The sequence below is a fragment of the Schistocerca gregaria genome, chromosome X, assembly GCF_023897955.1.
Source record: "Schistocerca gregaria isolate iqSchGreg1 chromosome X, iqSchGreg1.2, whole genome shotgun sequence".
NCBI classification, from domain to species: domain Eukaryota; kingdom Metazoa; phylum Arthropoda; class Insecta; order Orthoptera; family Acrididae; genus Schistocerca; species Schistocerca gregaria.
Window position 1 is genome coordinate 39,606,603 of NC_064931.1, and position 22,768 is coordinate 39,629,370.

General features: G+C 38.1%; 1 protein-coding gene across 4 annotated transcripts in view; it reads left to right on the top strand.

The window, feature by feature from the left end:
- LOC126298626 (uncharacterized) overlaps positions 1–22,768 on the top strand; it is a 489,726-nt gene that overhangs the window by 446,635 nt on the left and 20,323 nt on the right. For all 4 annotated transcript variants that reach the window (XM_049990033.1, XM_049990034.1, XM_049990032.1 and 1 more), the window contains one exon: positions 10,264–10,468. In XM_049990033.1, the coding sequence (XP_049845990.1) occupies positions 10,264–10,468 (205 nt within the window). The remainder of the gene's footprint in view (positions 1–10,263; positions 10,469–22,768) is intronic.

A 22,768-nucleotide genomic window follows, 5' to 3' on the forward strand; every position in this document is an offset into this window, starting at 1 on the left:
CTGCTGGTGTTTGACTTTGGAAGCTTTATTACTGCCAAAATGTATTATGCTCCAAGTCACATCCTGTGAGAAATGTAACATTACCATTTGAACTCCATTAATAATATCCACAATGGGTATATGGCTTAGAATCTATATACAAATCTCCTCAAGGAGAAAAGAGTTTCTAAATCAAGATTTCTGCCTGACAGGTTGATGACAATGCACACTCTATGGCTAGGTGACTCTTGGCTTTGGAGCTGTCTAATTTGACACAGCAAGAAGATGAAGAAAATTTTATACAAGCATGTCATCATGAGAAACTTCATTTTCAGATTAACCTTCTGATTTATATGTTGTGGAAAGACAAAACAATATTTAACTGAGTGCCAAATCTTGTAGCACACCATGTTCTAGTGTTAACAGGTGCAATGTGTGGTTGATCACATTCTCTCACCATTTATGCACGATTTCCATCCTTATTTATTTTGCATGACTTCATGATAGTATGACACTTTCATCATATCCCATACTACATCAACAAGAAATAATTAACATAATGAAATGTTTTAGACAGTTCCATAACACCATATATTGTGATGACTATAGTCCCATACATTTTTGACTCACAATTCTTTTCTTTAGTTATTTCATGGTAGTAAATGAGGAATCAGCTGATATTGCCCTTTAGTTTCTTAATTCACATCTGCTTTCATGCATAAAAATTGGTTTCAGTGTACTCCTTTTTAAGAAAGCTGGAAAAAAATCTCTCTCTTTTGTTGAAGTATTTGCCAAGTTTGTTAAATAGGTTACTACTGCATGTTTATTGATTTATGTTGTAGCGTAATGTATGTCAAATGAAAGTTTGACTTTCAGCTCTTTTATTACATTTGAAACTAATGACCTTGTTGTCTCAATGCACACAATGGTTTGGTTTATCCTATGATTTTTCCAGTTTCACTCACTACTTCTGTTTTGTTTAGTGCAGTTAATCTGTCTCACGCATCTGCATCCATTTCTCCACTTCTGTGGACACTTTTAACTTCTGTCAGTTTCTGCCTCTCCTTTTGTTTTTGGATGGCTGTACATCTTTCAGCTGTTTCCTTTCTAATAAAGTAAGTCTTTGTTTCCTTAATAAGCTTAAAATATTCTTTACTTATTATTTTGTGGAGAAGGCTACACACATCATTTACTGTAATGTTCACAATATATTTTCAGTTTCTTTTGTGATTTGTATTCCATACTATTTTTATTTTGTTTACAACTCTGTTATGTATAGCTTGAACAGCGCTACAATAATAATGAAATATGTTACATAAATGATTTCATTTTGTATGTGCACCACAATTTTCATATATTGTTTCTCAGCTTTCAGGTCTGACATCTTATATAGTAAATTTATGCATTGTAAATGAACCTGACTTTACTACCCTTATATCTTCTATTTGTAGTTATTACAATAATGAGATGGTTGCCACACCTCTAGAGGTGGGGTGGGTGATTTTATAATTCATATTGATCGCTTCATTTAGTTGTGCAACAGTTGAGCTTGTTGGTAGTAGATGATAGCCAATCCAAATTCTGTTAAATGTTCACAGTGCTTGAAACATTAACTATGAGAACTACTTCAGCTTGTTAAATACATAATGGTAACTCATTTATATAGAACTAGAACAAAAGTGGGCTCACTGAATGAATGATTCCAGAAAATTTAATGAAAATGTTAACAGAATTATAAAGCTGCTACCTCTAACTTTTGTTTCTCGATAAAGAATTTCAATCTTTTATTTTTGCAATATTTTTCAGCTGATATGTCATCATGTATTCACTCAAAGAATTGCAGATTACACTCATAGCAGAAGCCAACTGTACATCAGCCGGTGAATATTGAGACATTTTCAGTTGCAATAGCTTTGACAGCATTTGTGCTGTGGCTTTGTGTCTTTTACAGAAATCCTAATGCAGCAGAACTCTTTTTTCTATCACTTATAATTTGCAGCCATATGCTTCAGTCTGAAAGTAAGATCATTTTTGTAGCCTGTCAGTTAGCAAATGATTAACACAGTAGCTTATTCTCATTTTCATACCAGTTGGACAAGATGCTCTGTAGGTTTCACAAAAATTATTTACAAACGTTATGTATCTTCTGAATGTTATACATTGATCACAACAGCAAAAGAAGATCCACAAAATGCACGTCTTACAAAATACTGACACCCATAAGCTGAAGGTTGAGAAACATTTCTTTATGTACTGTAACAGATCACTGCCTGATCCATGACAGATATGCACAACATGATTGCAAATAACTTACTGCAAGATACCAATGCCATTTCAATTGATGACCTACAACCCATTTCATGGAATACACACTAGCAACATAACATTTATCACATGATATTGTAGCTCTGTAGTTTGTTTGAAATCTGTCAGTAATATCCAAGGCTGCAGGAAGCACTCTGCCAATGCTGGGAAAATAGATATGAATGAAGACTGGTACATAAACATCAAAATATTAGGTACATGTGGCTAGAAACTCCCTTTGGGTGCAAGTCTGTTTAGGCACCTTATAACCTTGTATGTTGATGGGGATGAAATGATGAAGTCAAGACAACACCTAGTCTCCATGTGGAGAAAATATCTAATCTGGCTGGGAATCGACCTTGGTCCCTCACATTGAATTCTGCCACACTTACCACTCAGCTATGGAGACAGACAATATATTAGGCAGTATCATATTACACTTAATGTCATAAGAGATTTCAAAGGAGAATAGTTTAATTAAGTTCATCTTCACTCTAGATCTAAATGAATTCTCAAATGGTAAAATCACTAAATGATTGGCAATAGAATATACCAAAGCACAAGAAGAATATTTTATGTTTAAATGAGATTTGGGGAAGAACTAAAAAAATGATGGAATCAAAACTTCGAAATATGTGGATAAAATCGTTGTCTTTGTATGGAATTATACATCAAAGTTCATCCAATATAAATAAGCATAGCATCCTGATATTTTGAATTCTTTCTTTTGTAGTTAAAAATGAAAGGAGGTCAATGGAAGGATTGAGGCCAATGGAAATTGTGTCTACTAGATCACAGTATGTAAGACATTATTCAGATACATTGAAAAATGTGTCTGAATTTTTCTAAATATTTTGCATCGTTGTTGAAAACATGTAAAAGGTTGAGGAGCAGGAGGCAGGTAGTTAGAAGTTTTTTTTATAATTTTTAGTATTATGTATCTGTATTGCAAATCTATCTATAGGATGTAGAATAAATCAGATAATTATAATAACAATTATGCTAATTATTTATAAGGCTTCAGTATAAGTCATATGTAAACAGTGAAAGTTTCGCTAATGTTACGTAGTAGAATGTCACCTAAATATATTAACATTGACCGTCTGTGAATACAGAATTTTGTGTATAAAAGTAAAAGTTACTGCTTTTGGGTTATTTTCCTTATGGAATAGTTCTCACACATTTTACCTTTTGTAGCAAATTTCGGCATTTGCTTTACCAATGTTACACATCTCAAACATCTAACTCAATGGTGCTACCACAGAATCAGCAGACGTACTCAGAATCAACTGATTACTTATTTGCTGTTGTTTATCTAAAAGCCGGCCGGTGTGGCCGAGTGGTTCTAGACGCTACAGTCTGGAACTGCGTGACCGCTACGGTCGCAGGTTTGAATACTGCCTCGGGCATGGATGTGTGTGATGTCCTTAGGTTAGTTAGGTTTAAGTAGTTCTAAGTTCAAGGGGACTTATGACCTCAGCAGTTGAGTCCCATAGTGCTCAGAGCCATTTGAACCATTTTTTTTTTTTTTTTGTTTATCTAAACAGCCCATCTAAACTCCCCTATCTGCTCAATTGTTAGTTGTACCATTTGTACACCAGATAATAAAAACACTGTCAGATGATAATAAGAATGTCTCATTTGGGATGATTTATTGCCTTTTTTCTTTGTACCTAACAACTGTTTCCTCGAGTAACATTGATGTCTCTATTCCTTTCTGATTACCACAGCTGATTCTTACGTCTTCCACATTTTCTGTACTATACTCCAGATAAAAAGATAGCAATGTGTGTTGTAATTTTTGTCGTGTTTTGAGAACAATTTTATTCACATTTTTGTTTATGCTTTTAATGGAACTGCATCATTTTGCAATCAGTAATTATGCATTCTTTCCTTTCTATGTATCTTCACTTTGTTCCTCATTATTTTTGTAACAGTTGACATAGTGTCACTTTGAAGCTGTCTAACCCAATGCCTGCTTCAGTGAAACTGTTTTATTAAGTCACAGTCATTAATTATTATAAAATGTTTACATTGTCTGTTTTGGCAAATTACTGGCATTGACAGATGTTATCTACATATGTACAAGAAGTGCTTCATTCAAAAATAATGCAAATAATTCTGTATACATCACAGTCACTAATTAGGAACATAATTTTATCAAAATGTAAATAAATGTCACTGAACAGTATGATAAACACCAAAAATTTTTGTTCAAAATGGTTCTGAGCACTATGCAACTTAAGATATGTGGTCATCAGTCCCCTAGAACTTAGAACTACTTAAACCTAACTAACCTAAGGACATCACACACATCCATGCCCGAGGCAGGATTCGAACCTGCGACCGTAGCGGTCACGCGGTTCCAGACTGAAGCGCCTAGAACCGCAGGGCCATACCGGCTGGTGGGGAGGGGGGGGGGGGATGTTTATAGTATTGTACATATCAGCATTTATATACACAAAAGTATTTTGTTTAGCTTAGGGATAAAACTTTTTTATTTCTTGTGAATATTCAAATCACATCCACTGATAGCAATAATATGCTGAAATGAAACCAGTGATTTGAATATTTTATAATAATTAGTGCTCATTACCTTATAAAGAAATATGTAATTGTGTTTCTGAGCTGTAAGCTGTGGTGCCAAAGAATCTATATTTTTTATCCAGAGACACAACTCTATACTTAGTTTGTCTTACTTCCTGTTTTTCTGTGCACTAGCTCATACAGTATTTTTGCACTTATTTTCACAATTCAGCCTTTTGTCTTATTGCAGTTTCTCCCTTGTAAAAAGACTCTCTGTCTATCTCTCTCTCTCTCTCTCTCTCTCTCTCTCTCTCTCTCTCTCTCTCTCTCTTTTGTTTTTTGTTTCTACAGTTCCTCTCCACAAGATCTACCAGATGAACCATGTATTTTTGAGTAATAATTTTCCCATCACCAATTGCTTTTAGAGATACAATTGTTCCCACTGATGCAGGTCTCCCATTATTATTTGCAACTAGGCTGAAGACACATCATGACTAACACCAAAGTTACTTGTCATATGTGTCAGAAAAGGTGATTGATAGGATAGCTGATAAGGTACTAGTCTGCCCATTAAGCAGTTATTTTGATATGACTCAAGTAGCCCTGTTTCCTCAAAGGGCCCCTAACACTGATAACACTTTTATGGAATAAATTATAGTAAATTTAAGTGTTAGCAAAAAATAATAAAATAGAAACTGTAACTCTTATAGAGATATTTATTCTTAGCACAAGTGAAATAACATTTTGACAGAGTGTATCTGAATCAGTAGATGAACTAGAAGTTATAATGATATGATTATGGAATGTGTGATAATGAGAGCTGTCAACTTACTTCTGAAAATCATTACTTTTAGTGGTCTGTGATTTTGAGACATGCAGCCAACTCCATTTTCCTCAAATGGCAACAAGTAGGTGTATTCTTGAATGACAGCACCTTCATCTACAAAAGCTCAATCTCCAAAAGCAATCTGTTCCTTTGACATTTTGTAACATAAATGTACTTTAGTGTATGCATTTTAAGTAATTAAGGAGTGAAGGAGACAACTTACTGAGTAATGGAAGTGCTGAGTCAGCAGCAGACACACGAGAAGAATAAAAACCTTGCTTTCTTTTTGTGTGTCTATGACTCAATACTTCTGTTGGTAAGTGGTCTCCTTTTCTCCTAAATTATTTACATTCCATTAGAACTTTTATTGCCATATTTAGTGCATGCATTTTAATCGTAAAATTATAAAATTTCCTTACTATATCTGACTGATGACTGGGTGGATAAACATCAGATTACAAATCCAAAAAATTGTGTACTGAATCCTAATTAATCTTTGGACATTGTTTGATAGTTGACATGCTTTTGTGCCTAGTAATTATTTTGTGAAAAATTAAATTATGCCACAGTCCTGATTTTACATTAAACCATAGGTTCACCTGTGATTGGCTGAGTCAGAAAATTTTCAGTTTAGAAGAAGGAAAGGGTCACTCTTATCCAGAGGCATCATTCCTCATGATGAATTGTGGTCTACATCCACACCTATGTGTGTCTACATTCTTCAAACTATTGTGAAATGCACAGTAGATGCTACTTTTCATTCCACCACTTATTAGGGCTTCTAAACCCTTCCATTTGCATATGGAGTATGTGAAGAATGGTTGCGTAAATGCTTCTGTATGCACTGCAGTATTCAGATTAACCTTTTTCCAGAGAGTACTTTGTTTTATTACATCATGAATACTGTGTCAGTGTATTAATTAGCACTGTCTGTATCTGTAAAATAAATCACTCCAAAACTATTCAAATTCTACATTACAGCAATTTTGGTTGTCGTTGAATTATTGGGAAAGTATCAATTCACTATCTCAGTCCTGCTCCATGTGTTATTCAACTATTCTTTTTATCACTCAGGATGCAGGTTTTTCTTCTCATACATTTTCTTGTTTGATCAGGCAAACATCACAAATACTTATTCATTTATCTTTATATTTGTTTTTCTTTCTCTTCAAAAATTTATTATTTTTGGCAGTCATTTACTGAGTTTTATTGTCTAACTCTATTTGTTCTTTGCAATTACACTTTTTTACATGTTCAGTATTACAAGGTCTAATTATTAAATTTTTAACAATTATTTGTTAAATAATATGTAACATATATTATATCATGTTTTTATTAATTTCACAGCCATACAACAGACAAATAAGTGTAAAACATGCAATGATCAGTTAACACTGAAAAGGAAAGAAAAACACGTGTTGAGAAACACAGCACACTAAGATACATTCTGTTGCAGGGTTAGTTGGTTCTTATGTGAAGAATCTTAGGGTGAGAAAATAAAATTAAAATCTGGAAACTTGTCTTTCACACATGAGCAGAAACTGTCTTTTTAGATGCCCCTGGTTATTATATTGAACTAGGTGGCTAAATTCCATAATTTTCAGGCTACTGGACAAGGTTATACAGTTACATGGGTCCCTTCTGTGATTATCACTCTATCTTCCTGGCTTACTAATACATCACATCCTCTGTCTCGGAAGGTATGTTAGCTTCTTGGGCTTTCATATGAATAGAATAAGAGATGTTAGCACATGTCATTTTTATTAATTGATACTATATTAGAATAACATTGGACAAAGAAAAACTACTTTCAATGCATAATCCATTCTTAATGTCATCTCAGTATTTTCATGTGTTCTCAATTGTGAACTGGTCTTAGGCCAAACATTGACGAATGAGATAAGATGACTGATAATAAAATTATTGCCATATGTAATTTCCTTTGCTACAAGAAATACTGTGTGTGTGTGTGTGTGTGTGTGTGTGTGTGTGTGTGTGTGTGTGTGCATGAGAGAGAGAGAAGGGAGGGATGATATCACAGACATATTACACACATTAACAGAAAAAATAAAAAATAAAGGCAGCTGCATTGAACATGTCAAACATATATTATTTACAGCCTAAGTTGTATTTGCTCATGGGTAAAATGCTATTTTTGCCTTTATGTGGGAACTGACACTAGTGAATAATGTTTCCATCACATAGATTAATTTTAATCATAACTTAAGACAAACATTAAGTGTGAAAAATTTTCTGAGTCAAAAAATCTAATAGAACTGTAATAAAGCCTTGCTTTTACCGTAAGTAACTCCATACTGGGATATGCATCAAACTATGTTGCACTGCAAAACTGAATTTAAAAATGTATAACAATAATTTTAACTCATGAACAGAGCGATACATAAGATACAGGAAAGGCAACCATTCACCTGTAGCAGATCGATGTGTAGACCACAGTAACACATAACAGAAAACAGCATTCACAATAGCTCTCAAGGACCAGCTCTTTTTCCAGCAATACTAGACACACACACACACACACACACACACACACACACACACACACACACACAGAGCTAGTGCTGAAAAGCTAGTGTCAATTCTGTTATCTGTTATGTGTTACTGTGCTCCTTGTATTGATCCATTATAACTGAGTGGTTGCCTCCTCATTACTTTATGAATTTAAACATATCCTTATATACTTCCCCAGTTGGATTCTGTGCCACGCAGTGCTATTTCTGTTATGGCCATCTTATCTACTATGATTTGCTTCAATAGTATGAAATATATGTTAGTGTTTTTATTGACTGCAGAAAAAACCATGTGGCAACTCATCAGTGTTTCATGACAAATGTGTGATTAAGGACATTTGATTTCCCACACAGAAAGAATCTATTAATTACCTTTTGTACTGAACACATGGCCAATTGTATTTCATTTAGCCTATGAAAAATTGTGAACAGGGGAAGCATGAAAATTTGGCATTTTCATGTTTTATAACACTGGTATCTCTTTTAAAAAATTTATATTTTATCTCTGTGATATGTTAATAGTTTTTGTTTCCAATTTTAATTATGCTAAAACTGTTTCTGAGGAAACTAAAATGTAGTCTCATGTATGAAGGTTATATTTGTTTGTAATTTGAGATGCAGGTATATATGAAATACAGAACACTGCACAAATGGTCTTCTGTTTTTAAAGATTATTTATTCAAAAAGTGTAAAATATGTTTCTGTTTGGGTTATTACATATGAGTAGAAAGAATGTGTGTAATTTGGTAGAATACTGTAGTTCTCTGACAGCAGAACTTCTGTCCATTCATGCAGGTCCCCACACACATTCAGCATGGCTCTTTCCTTATCTGTGTTCAGGACTTTGTATTCAGCATATGTTTCAAACTTATTCCTCTCTTTCACTGTTCCTGCAAGTTTGTAGGCTTCCTGCTGCATATCATTATTAGCTACACAACAAACTCAAATTGTCTTAGCTTACATATATCACAACTGTCACCACAGCTTGAAATTATTTATTTTGTGCATTCAAGATGATTATATTATGTGTGCATGATAAGAAAATAAGGAACCAGTTCTCATTACACACACACACACACACACACACACACACACACACACACACACACACATAGTGTCCAGTAGATCCTGGTAAAAGAGAGATTTTTCTTCTAAGTGGAATACATCAACAAAATACAGTACAGATGTCGTCTTACCAGTGACTTTCTTTGGGTTATTTAAATAAAAGAGTAAGCTGTATGTAAATATATGTGAAATTGTAAGACTGAGTGACGTCTTTGACCATGTTCATATAATTCTGGGTTATATATGTGACAAGGAAACATATAGAAAGAACAGCAAATAAATATCTTTTGAATGAATTGTTGAATATGTGTGAATTAAGAACACGCTGTTGTATAAATGCTCACAGCATGTTAAAGATCTTCGTATTGTAAGACATAGCAGTACTTTAAAATTAGGGCTTTATTTTTTTACACTTTAATATTCATAAACATGAGTATCAAGGCTTTATGGAAAATTTGTTAAGATCTTGTGATGTTGCTTGAGTCTGTAATCACTTTACCTTTATTGTTAGTCATAAATATTGGTAGCAAAATTTCCTGTCAGTTTAAAACTGCATGCCAAACTAGGACTTGAATTGAAATCCTTAAGAATGTTCTTACTGACTGAAATATTGGGGCATTTGCTATGGCTTACTTCACAGCTTTACTGTTCCAGTACCTATTCCCTACATATCAATGTAGGAATGATATACAGATAGAGTGGTGCAGACAAAGAAAGTCATACTGCAAAAGTTAGATTAAATTTCTGAGGAAACAAAATGTCTCTCCTCAAAGTATATCCATATAAAATTGCAGATGTAATCCAAAAAGCTGATGGAATCTTTCAAATAAAGAATGGCTTCTGTGGAGATAAAATGTATTCAATTAATCTCTCAATTACACATATTGGCTTTCATATGTTCACATTAAATGTGTGAAATATCAACAAAAACTCAGTAATGTTTTATCATCACAATTACTTTATTTTTCCATTAGGTACAGAGATGTTCACTAGAAAGCCATTGGAAATAAGAATTTTTCTTATCACTTTCAGGTTCGCATTAAGGAAGATCGCAAAAAGTCGCCAGTGCAAGAAGAGGCAAGGGTGGTGTTAGGAAGAGAAAGGAGTAAATCTGATGGAAGAGGCACTGTTTGTGCAACAGACAGTTCTCGGTCAAAGCAATCAATCGCAGTGACAGGAGAAGAAATGAAGCAAGTTACTAGTGCTGCAGTTGGGAAAATTGGCACATTCAGAACTGGTAAGAAAAATTAATACCAGTTAGCAAATCATGGAGCAAAAATTGAATATTAAATTCAGATATTTCATAGTTTTCCAATACCAAATACACTGTATGAATAACTGAAGTAGTACTGTTTACTTGGACAGTATTATTCTCCACACTGATTTATTGAAAGATTTCATTTTGGCTGAGAAACTAAGAGTACTTTAAAACAACTGTATTTCACTTCTCCATGTATTTTACAAAAAGTTAATACTTACCTGCATTTTCATGTACATTTAATCTGAAATAGTTCATTTTCTTGTATCAAACTCCCTGGTTTGTACTGGGAGGGGATGAGGAAGCAGTGATGATGGCCCTACACTTTTGGTAGGCCTACCCACTGTTGGGAGTTGTGGCAGAAGCATGGCAGCTAGCTGGCTTATCATCCTCTGGTGGTGGTTGTGGTAATAGCTAATTGAATCATCATGAGCAGAGCAGATTCTGCCAGCATTGAAAACTATCCTTAGCCAAGGAAATTGGAGCATTTGTCCCCCATGTGACATCTGTATGGTTGTTACTATGCGTCCCATCCACCTTCTGAATAATGTGGCCCAGACTGCTGCATCTTAATGACACTGACATATACATCATTGGACCCTGTGGCATCAGTAATGTCAGCATCATCCTTTACTGATAGTCACCTAACAACTCCATTGAACATTTTTTAGTGATTAATGTGACTCTGTAGGAATGTGAAGAAGGATTAGAGCTATTTGTGATGATTTACAGTATTAATTTTTTTCTGTCTGTGCTTTTTATGTTCTGGTTATTCATTCTGCCCCACCATTGCATCAGAGGTTGAAAAGGTGCATATTTTAAATGGACAGTGTTTGAATTGATGGGAAATGAATTGTAAGCCATTGTTTTAGACAACTGTGTGTGGCAACTTTTCAATTGTGAATATCTTTGATAAGGCCTATGTAATAGCATTAGTGATAGTGTTGGGCACCATATTAATACCATGTGGGTATTTGGTTATTATGTGTACCTTGACCAAATACAATGACATCTAAAAGAGCCCTACAAAGTAATATGAATACATTACTATGGGTTATTTGGAAATGATCGTGGTAAAAAAAGTGTATGGGGTGCAGCCTTATTTCTCTACAAGAGTGACACTTACAAATCATTTGCTTAATATCAGAGGGTTCATCCTCCCAATAAACATTTCTGAGCATTGCTGGTGAATTAAATAAAAATTTACTTTCTACAGGAAATCATATAACTTTCTTGGCAAATGCCTTTCCAAGATTGATGTCTGAAATACTCCTCTGTGACACAGACAAGAGGGAGTTGTGTCAATAATTAAATCACTGAAGACTAATGATTCTCATGGTTATGATGGAGTGTCTAGCAGAATATTAAAGTACTGTGCTGTAAATATTAGCCTTGTATTTAGTCATATTTGTAATTTTTCCTTTAGGAATGGTCAGTTTCCTGAGTGATTAAAGCACTTAGTAGTAAAGCCACTTTATAAAAAGGGAGAAAGAGATAACGTAGATAATTTTAGACCTATTTCTATGCCACCAGCGTTTGCAAAAGTTACTGAAAAGGCTTTGCATGTAAGGATAATTGATCACAAGATTTGCTATCAAATGTACAGTCCAGCTTTAGAAGTCAATTAATGACTGAAAATGCTATATTCTCTTTTCTCTGTGAGATACTGGATGGGCTAAACAAAAGGTTTCAAATGCTTGGCATATTTTTTGATTTACCTAAGGCATTTGATTGTGTTGGTCACAAAATATTGCTCCAGAAGTTGGATCATTTATGAATACAGGGAGTAGCTCACAACTGGTTCACCTCTTACTTTAGCAACAGAGAGCAAAAGGTCATTATTCACAATGTTGATAGCGGCTGTGATGTGGGGTCGGAGTGGGGTACTGTCAAGGGGAGGGGGTGGGGGGGGGGGGTGCCCCACGTATCAGTGTTGGGGCCACTCCTGTTCCTTATTTATATAAATGATATGCCCTCTAGTGTTACAGGTAACTATAAAATATTTCTGTTTATTTCTGTTTGCTGATGACACTAGCTTCATACTGAAGGATGTTGTGTGCAACATTGGCTCAGTTTCAAATAGTGCAGTACATGGTGTAAGTTCATGGCTTGAAGAAAATAAACTAACACTAAATCACAGTAAGACTCAGTTTTTACAGTTCCTAACACACAATTCAACAAAACCTGACGTTTTAATTTCACAGAACAGGCATTTGATTAGTGGAACTGAACAGTTCAAATTTCTAAGTGTTCAGGTAGATAGTAAGCTCTCGTGGAAAGCCCACGTTCAGGATCTTGTTCTCAAGACTTAATACTGCCATTTGTACTATTAGAATAGTATCAGAAGTGAGTGCTCGTTTGACACAAAAATTGGTATGCTTTGCTTATTTTCATTCACTTATGTCATACGGTATTATGTTTTGGGGTAACTGTTCCCATTCTAAAACAATATTTTTGGCTCAGAAATGGGCGGTTCAGGCAATAAGTGGTGTAAGTTCACGAACCTCTTGCCAACACCTGTTCACGAGTCTGGGTATTTTGACATTGGCCTCTCAATATATATGTTCCTTATTGTCATTTCTTGTTAACAGTATTAGCTTGTTCCCAAGAATAAGCAGCTTTAACTTAGTTAATACTCGGCAGAAATCAAACCTGCCTTTGGATCGGACTTCCTTAACTCCTGTGCAAAAAGGTGTGCAGTACACTGCTGCATCCATTTTCAATAAGCTATCACTCGAATTCAAAAATCTTAGCAGTAATCCATGCACTTCCAAATCTAAACTGAAGAGTTTCCTTGTGGGTCTCTCTTTCTATTCTGTCGAGGAGTTCCTTGAAAAATTAAGCTGATTCTTATGGTTTTGTTGATTGCATTTACTTAAACTTATGGATTGACTTTTTTCGGGTTCATAAACATTTATTTTTGTTTGTTACTGCTTTTCTGTTGTAATTTCATGTAATGACATGTTCCATGACCATGGAGATTTGCTCCTCAATTTGTTCCTATGGAACTTGATGTGTAAATAAATAAATAAATAAAAATATTGGCAGTTGAAATTTTTTATATATGTTATCCTGAATAGCCTTTGTGCCTTTGTATAGGAATGCCAAAAAGTTTTGTGAAGGACCTGCAGAATAACAATGTCTATTGTTTGGTGTTGTGGCCACTAGTACTTCTTGTACAATTGAAAATGTATGTTTTGATCTTAAAAGTCATGTAACTTAAACTGTGAATGAATCCACCTATGCAGTACTTGCACTTAGACTTGGTCCAAATTTGTTAAATTTGCATTAATTTGTGCCATAGCAGGAACATATCTACCGCCATATTAAGACCAATATCAAGCTGGAAACATACTAGTTGTAGATTGTCAAGTTCTAAGAGTTAGCACTGGAAGTCAGGAAAGAGCATCAGTATTTGCATATTTCTCAGTTGGTCTGTAGTATAGTATGTTTGTACAAGCTCATAAATAATGCCCATTGCTGTAATCTTTGCACTGTTGACTGTGTAATAGTGTATCTGAGCCAAAAATGTTATGACCAATGGTTTACTGTCAGTAATAAGGTGAAATGTTACATTTTACAGATATACATGGAATTTCTGTATAGCATGTATGATACTTAGTGCATATTTTTTAATTTTTTAATAGTTAACATGACCTAAGTTTAGTGCTTTAGATACATATATAATAGGGTGTTTGCTACCATCCAGATTTTTTTATGGGAGAACTAAGACTTTCCTACAAGGAGAAGCATCCGTTAGTTCATTTAGTTATTCATTCTAAAATCTTTCCAAATTGTGGGCTACATCATTAATTTACAAATATTATGTATGAGTGTGTGCATTAACACAAATTTGCATGCAAGATGATTTTTGCCTTTATCTACAAAAGAGTTTTCACTATTTGCGATAGATGATGTTGCACTTAACTGCTTCAAGTCTCTCATATTTCACATACTGGCACTCTTTATTCTGTTACTGAAGACAAGAAGCAGAAGTTTTAAATTCTGCATTTAAAAATGTATTCATGCAAGAGATACTACTGTACCAATTTTGGACCACTGCACAGATTCACAAATGAGTGATATCTATATTAGCACACTGAGCACTGAAAAACAATTGCCACTACTCAAAGCAAACAAGGCACCAGGCCCTGACTGAATTCCACTTAGATTTTACATTGGATAGACTGTTGCTCATAATTATTGAGAATCACTTGCACAGTGAATAGTCTCATGTGGCTGGAAAAAGAGTGTGGGTACATCGTGTTTACAAAAAATACACTCCTGGAAATTGAAATAAGAACACCGTGAATTCATTGTCCCAGGAAGGGGAAACTTTATTGACACATTCCTGGGGTCAGATATATCACATGATCACACTGACAGAACATCAGGCACATAGACACAGGCAACAGAGCATGCACCATGTCGGCACTAGTACAGTGGATATCCACCTTTCGCAGCAATGCAGGCTGCTATTCTCCCATGGAGACGATCGTAGAGATGCTGGATGTAGTCCTGTGGGACGGCTTGCCATGCCATTTCCACTTGGTGCCTCAGTTGGACCAGCGTTCGTGCTGGACGTGCAGACCGCGTGAGACGATGCTTCATCCAGTCCCAAACGTGCTCAATGGGGGACAGATCCGGAGATCTTGCTGGCCAGGGTAGTTGACTTACACCTTCTAGAGCACGTTGGGTGGCACGGGATACATGCGGACGTGGAACAGCAAATTCCCTTGCCGGTCTAGGAATGGTAGAACGATGGGTTCGATGACGGTTTGGATGTACCGTGTACTGTTCAGTGTCCCCTCGACGATCACCAGAGGTGTACGGCCAGTGTAGGAGATCGCTCCCCACACCATGATGCCGGGTGTTGGCCCTGTGTGCCTCGGTCGTATGCAGTCCTGATTGTGGCGCTCACCTGCACGGCGCCAAACACGCATACGACCATCATTAGCACCAAGGCAGAAGCGACTCTCATCGCTGAAGACGACACGTCTCCATTCGTCCCTCCATTCACGCCTGTCGCGACACCACTGGAGGGGGGCTGCACGATGTTGGGGCGTGAGCGGAAGACGGCCTAACGGTGTGCGGGACCGTAGCCCAGCTTCATGGAGACGGTTGCGAATGGTCCTCGCCGATACCCCAGGAGCAACAGTGTCCCTAATTTGCTGGGAAGTGGCGGTGTGGTCCCCTACGGCACTGCGTAGGATCCTACGGTCTTGGCGTGCATCCGTGCGTCGCTGGAGTCCGGTCCTAGGTCGACGGGCAGGTGCACCTTCCGCCGACCACTGGCGACAACATCGATGTACTGTGGAGACCTCACGCCCCACGTGTTGAGCAATTCGGCGGTACGTCCACCCGGCCTCCCGCATGCCCACTATATGCCCTCGCTCTAAGTCCGTCAACTGCACATACAGTTCACGTCCACACTGTCGCGGCATGCTACCAGTGTTAAAGACTGCGAGGGAGCTCCGTATGCCACAGCAAACTGGCTGACATTGATGGCGGTGGTGCACAAATGCTGCGCAGCTAGCGCCATTCGATGGCCAACACCGCGGTTCCTAGTGTGTCCGCTGTGCCGTGCGTGCGATCATTGCTTGTACAGCCCTCTCGCAGTGTCCGGAGCAAGTATGGTGGGTCTGACACACCGGTGTCAATGTGTTCTTTTTTCCATTTCCAGGAGTGTATAATAGATCATATGCATAGAATTATAGACCAATATCCCAGTTGTCCACCTGTTGCAGGATCCTAGAGCATATTCTAAGCTCTAACATTATGATTTTCTCTCAAAGAATCAGCATGGATAGTCTGTTTGAAATTAATTTAGGACTGACAGATGTGAATAAAATAGTGAGGTAAGGCTTATGAGGCAGTCACAGCACATTCAACCTATACCATGAGACATGTAGCCACAGAAAGCACCTATGGTTGACAGACCTTTGCTCCCACCACTGCAATACTTCTAGATTGCACTATGTTACAGTTTCAAGTGGTTCACTGTCATTTGAGATTGTTCATTGTGCACTGAGATTGTTTTTCCCTTACAGTTGCTGTGTTAATATTTCATCTGTTATTACTGTTGTTTGTTGTGTGATACTGAACAGTGTCAAGAGCAAGTTCATGAAATGCTATTAAGTGGAAATGTACAACATCACGCTTACAGAAAGAGGACTGCCGTACAACGTCAGTAAAAAAACTGATTTGTGTGTTAGATGCCTATACTGTCAAAAATTGTTCTTGATAAAGTTCTCAGTCATTCTGTTGTTGTTGACAAGACATCTACCATGGCAATGTGAAAGGAGAAGATTATTGGCTTGAGTATCGAAACATCTAAGTAAGTGGAACTTCTGGATCTAATATCTCTCCATAAACCACAGTTCCCCATGCACAAAGTTGACAGACTGGCAAAAACATATGGCCATATAGTAATTATGCTGTCATCTAGTCACAGCCATTTCAGCTCAATATAAATTATATGGACATCGCCAGTAATAATAAAAAAATATGTTGTTTGCAGTTGAGGTACTCCTCAATGAAGCGTGATGTTTTATTTAAAAAATTCTATATAGAGAATGACACATTAAAAATGCAGTTATAGTGGTACTTCAAGTACGTGTGATAGCAATGAGAGTTAGGTCTATAGAGTTTTCTCATTTTCATCACAAAAAAGATGCACAGCTGGAATCAGATAAATGTTTGGTGTATGCAGTATAAGTACCTGCACAGTAAAATTATATATTTGTAAGTTTTGACTGTTAAGGGGGGAGTTGTTAGCAGCAACTGTATCCGAATGAAGTTCATCTCAGCAATACTTTCATAATCACACAAAAGAAATCTCTACCATACCATTATAATAGTTGTAAAAATAATTTTTATCACCACCATCCATCTTTCTATCAAACCAATAAGATAGCTCAGCTCTCCTCTATTATCAGCATCATTTTTTGTTATGTCAGAAGCAAGTAGGAAGTTTGATCAGAAAACACAATAGCAGATTAAATATAATTTTAGCATATCAGAGACCTTGATATAGTGGTAACACATGTTCCCGTCGGATCACCAAAGTGAAGCACCGTTGGGCTTGGCTAATCCTTGAGTGGGTTACCGTCTGGGTCTGCCGAGCACTGTTGACAAGCCGGCTGCACTCAACCCTTGTAAGGCCAATTGAGGAGCTATTTGACAGAGGAGTAGGGGCCCCAGTCACAAAAACACAACACACACACACACACACACACACACACACACACACACACACACACACACAAAAAGCGTGTTGGCTTTTGGACCCAATACTTTCCTGGATGTCATTTATGTTGGACATTGTTTGTTGCTTGATGTAGGCCAGCAGTAACATATTTTAATCAGTAAAGTAAAAATGTCGTGTGACTAGGGCCTCCCGTTGGGTAGACCATTTGCCGGTTGCAAGTCTTTCGATTTGACGCCACTTTGGCGACTTCCGCATCTATGGGGATGAAACGATGATGATTAGGACAACACAACACCCAGTCCCTGAGCGGAGAAAATCTCCGACTCAACTGGGAATCAAAACCGGGCCCTTAGAGTTGACATTTAGTCATGCTGAGCACTCAGCTACCGGGAGTGGACATCAGTAAAGTGATGACACTTAAAACTTCTGGGCTCATAGGCCTTGGTCAATGTATAAAACTCTCCCCTGACATTTTCTCTCTGACTGCAGGAGTCATCCTCAGACGATGTCTCCTGCATTCAGAGACGAAAGGTCAGGGGAGAGTTTTATACATGAACCAAGGCCCATCAGCCTGGAAGTGTTGGCTGAAGACAGTACTGGCTGTGAAAGCCTACACTGTATGATCAAAGTGATGACAGTTCAAGATTTTAACACAGACAGGACATTAATCACTATTGATGGTTTATATTCTTTGAGGAGGGCTGAGAATTTTTCTTAGCCATGCCAACTGTTACTCTGCGGCATTCTGTAACTCCCTATAGCATATGACATAGTGTTTATATACACCAGAAGATGCGACTTAAAAGTTGCGAAACCGGTTGTGTGGTTCTTTAATTAACTTGAATAAATACAGCTACAGTGGACTATTGGACTTTTCATTAGGTTTTATACTTTAATAGTTTTAATGCCTGTATTTAAACACCTGTTGTAATGTATGAATTGTCAATCAATTACGTGTAGGCACCCTGGTGGTCCAGGTCGCCTATGGTTGACTGCCCCCGATGGTCCAGGTCACCTACGGTTGACTGGATGGCCGAGTGGTGAACTCTCCAGTTTGCAGGATGCTAGAAAATGACTGTGGACGCATCAGAAACACCAAATAAAAATTATTAATTCATAACACCTTTATTCCTGCCGAGTACAATGTGGCCTGGTGATCTCAACGACCTTCCCCAAATCCTCGCTGACGCGTAGTGATGACACCAGATCCGGGCCGCACAGTCTTGCTAGCGCAGCGCTGCATGCTGTGATGTTGTGGAGGAATGTCCTTACTTCGCCTGGCTGAGTGGCTGGCTCGGCTGTGGACAGCAACCTGATGTGCGCGTAGCCTGTGGGTTGGAGTCCCGACACTGTTGGCACGAGATGCGTTCTCGTAGTGCGGAGTGTACTCTATCCCACTCCGTCTTCTTCCCTGCTCCTCCTGGTGGCTAGTCCACAGTGGACGGACGGAACGGGCTGCAATCCCCCAGCATTGTCGGCTTACCCGGTTGTGATGTTTGATAATCCTGGGTTGATGATTGACAGTGGCAGCAGAGAGAAACACAGCTGGTACTGTCCCCCCACGTCTGCTGCTGGATGGGCCGCCCTTACTGCAACATCTCCTTAATAAAGATTAACATGTCGATCACCGAGCTGAGCGCTACGCAGTGACCCAGTACACATCTAACTGCAGTGACCCAGTACACATCTAACTGCAAGTCTAACTGTGAGTGCCTTATTGCTATCAAAGCTGGCGTATTTAAAGGAAGCACGAGCGACGTCCTGACATCATGCTCATTTGTAATGAACGCATTCGTTCCACTTATACTGCTGATTCTTCTGTTGTACTCGCCCCTTAGGTGTTCTTGCGACAAAGTTACGTGTTGTTACGGCAGACTTACGCAAAGTTGTGAAATGCAATACAGCTGATGGTGTACCTCTGTCTTGCACTCTACGAAAGTCTTCGTCTAACACAAACCCACATGCTAAGCAATTCTATCTCACCTGTTGTGTGTAACCAGGCCATTGCCCCTGTGTGATGACACATTCCGATATATGTGCAATCCCCCTACCTCTTGGGTAACGTACTGCCTCTGGCTCTCAGCATAGGCAACAAAACTTTGAGAATATTCCACATTTCCAACTCTTTACCATTCCGCAACACTAGACATCCCCCTCCTTTAAGAAAATTCGTCCTGAATTTTACAATTCTGGACTTACTGGTTTTGCACACCATACTTCCTTATACTCTACAGGTATCTTACAACTACTCCTTCAACACTCTCAAACTTTGCCGGCTGAGGTGGCCGAGCAGTTTTAGGCACTACAGTCTGGAACCACGCTACCGCTACGGTCACTGGTTCGAATCTGGTCTCGGGCACAGATGTGTGTGATGTCCTTAGGTTAGTTAGGTTTAAGTAGTTCTAAGTTCTAGGGGACTGATGACCTCAGAAGTTAAGTCCCAAAGTGCTCAGAGCCACTTGAACTGTCAAACGTTTCTTATTCGCTAATAATCTATTTACACTTAATACTGATTCCAATCTTATCATTGGTTATCTATTTATATTACATTCCACTACTCCTGATCCATCCCATAGGTATATGATGTTCGGTTATTATTTCAGAATGAGACATCTTTTTCCGTATACAAAAGTAAGTTGCACAAATAAACACTTGAACTAAGATTATGCTAGTCTTTGACGTACCAAATATAATTGTGTTTTGCTTATGTTTCTCCCAATATTGCTGCACATGCTGCAGTTGTTGATTAACTGAGATCTGCACTTTTTCTGAGATAATCAGGCTATCTAAAGATTGTAGCAATGTGGAATTCAAGGACTCATTAATAAACGTTAGGTTCTGGTGAGGCAATATAGTGGTGGTTCCTCTGGATAATACAAGATAGGGTGTGTCACGTTAATCATTGTTGTACCCGTGTAAGTAGCTGGTAGGTGAAAATGCTTCCCCACTATTTCACATCCAGTGCCATTAATCAATAACCCACTGCCCTGCAATTCAAGTTTTGATATATCTGTCAATCTACCATTTCTGTAACAAGTGACAACTACGGTCTCTAGTTCGAACACAAAGTTAATCCAATGTTCCCCATCTTTCTAAAATTTCGGTCTCGGAAGTAACACCTTCTTTTCACATTCTAAGGTTCCCATATTCCCCAAGAACAACTGCATGTCACACGAATGATTGTGGGTTACCACCTTGTTTGCTGGGCAAATAAAAACACTTCCCCTGAAACAGTCTGTCAAACCTTCCTTAGACATGACCACATGAGCACTCCTCCATCTTGACACTTCCCGAGTTTGCACTTGCACTCATTTCCCAAACATCTAATTGGATACAGGTCTACCGTATAAAACTGATACCACGAATTGATACCTGTCACTGTTATTTGCATTTTTATGTGTATACTCACCTGATCTGTAATTACTCTCACTTTAGACATGCGATAGAATAATGGTAAATTCCACTTTGCTGGAGGCATTACATGTTGCACTCCTTCTGAGAATTCTTTCTGCGCTTTCAGCAATGCCTTCAGCATCTGATCTGGACCTAACAAAGTGACACTCAATTGCCCATGCACTGCATGATGCACAGCTTCATATAACGCTTCCACTTCGACACACGCATCATCCACCCTGTCTGCTAATACCCTCAATAAAGCTGCTACTTGTATTTTCCCGTCTATTCGACTCAATCTCGCCTGTATAGCCTCTATATCCCCATTCAACACTTTCCTGGTATTTGCTGCATACTGTTCCAGATCTGACGTCAACTCCTGCACTGTTCTAGTGACATTCAATATCCCCTGCTCCATATTACCTATACGTGTTGTGTGCCAATCCACTTTCGACTTTGTCTCCTCCGCCAACTCCTGCATCTCCCCCACCATACTATTTAAGCTCCTTATATCTTCCTCGTCCGCATTTCCAATCACTGTTTTCAACAATTTTCCCCCTGCATCCAACCACCCTCGTTTCCTGCGAAGGAGCGTTTGCGGGACCACTTCCACTTGTTGCACCTGCCTTCTCAGCTTTTTGTGTGAGAGCTTAAGTTCCTGATACTCATTCCATATGTCTTGAAACAACCCCTCCTGCTCCGTGGCCACCTGTAGTGCCGTAAACCTATCCTGTAGTGTCCGTACATCATTCCTCACTCCCCATATATTATACGTGAAAACAATTGTCCACCTGCGGCTTGACAATACCACATCTAATTGTCTTGCAAACAAAATTCCTTTATCTAGTGGTTGCATCTGCACCACCTCTCCTCTGCAACAGTGTAGCAGTACCAGACTGACAAAAAGTTTCCCGGGCCACATCCTGGCATGGCACCTGAAAGAAAAGGAAGCCTTGTTAATCGCTCCCTTCCTTACCATTTCTAAAACACACAAATGACAAGTAAAAACTTCACATACCCTATTACCTAATAACAATAAATACATGTTCCTCCCTGAGGACACTTAATCTACTTATCCCTAGACCAAAGTGCGTAAGGAACGTTCCTCTGCTGTTCTTTTACCTTCGGTACCCTCACACCCTTTGTTACTGCTGGAGGAATCTGTGGTAACACATCCACTGCACCCTTAAACAGCTCAATCCTACTCACATGAACTACTGACGACTTGGTTGGTAACTGCAACATTACATTCATTGGAGACACTATTTCATTTACCTGATATGGTCCAGAATATTTCGTCAAAAACTTCTTCGTTTTACCCTTCAGAACATTAGGATTAGCCAACAATACCCATTGACCAATTCTGTATTGCAGCAGTTAACCTGTTCTTTGCCCAATACTCTCGTTTCACCAAAGCTTTAGTATTAGCATGCCATACCCTTTGCCAAATCTCTCTCAGTTTCTTGGCAAAATTCTTCAATGACTCTTCCTGTGAACCTACCTGAGGTTTGAGCACATCAAATGGTGATGGCATTTTCCGACCATAAATTACCTCATATGGAGAGAGCCCCGTTCCTGTATGAACTTTCGCGTTATATGCACTTGTCAACAGATTTAAATACATGTCTCAATCTGTGTGTTTTGAATTTACGTAATGAATAATCATCTTAACTAAC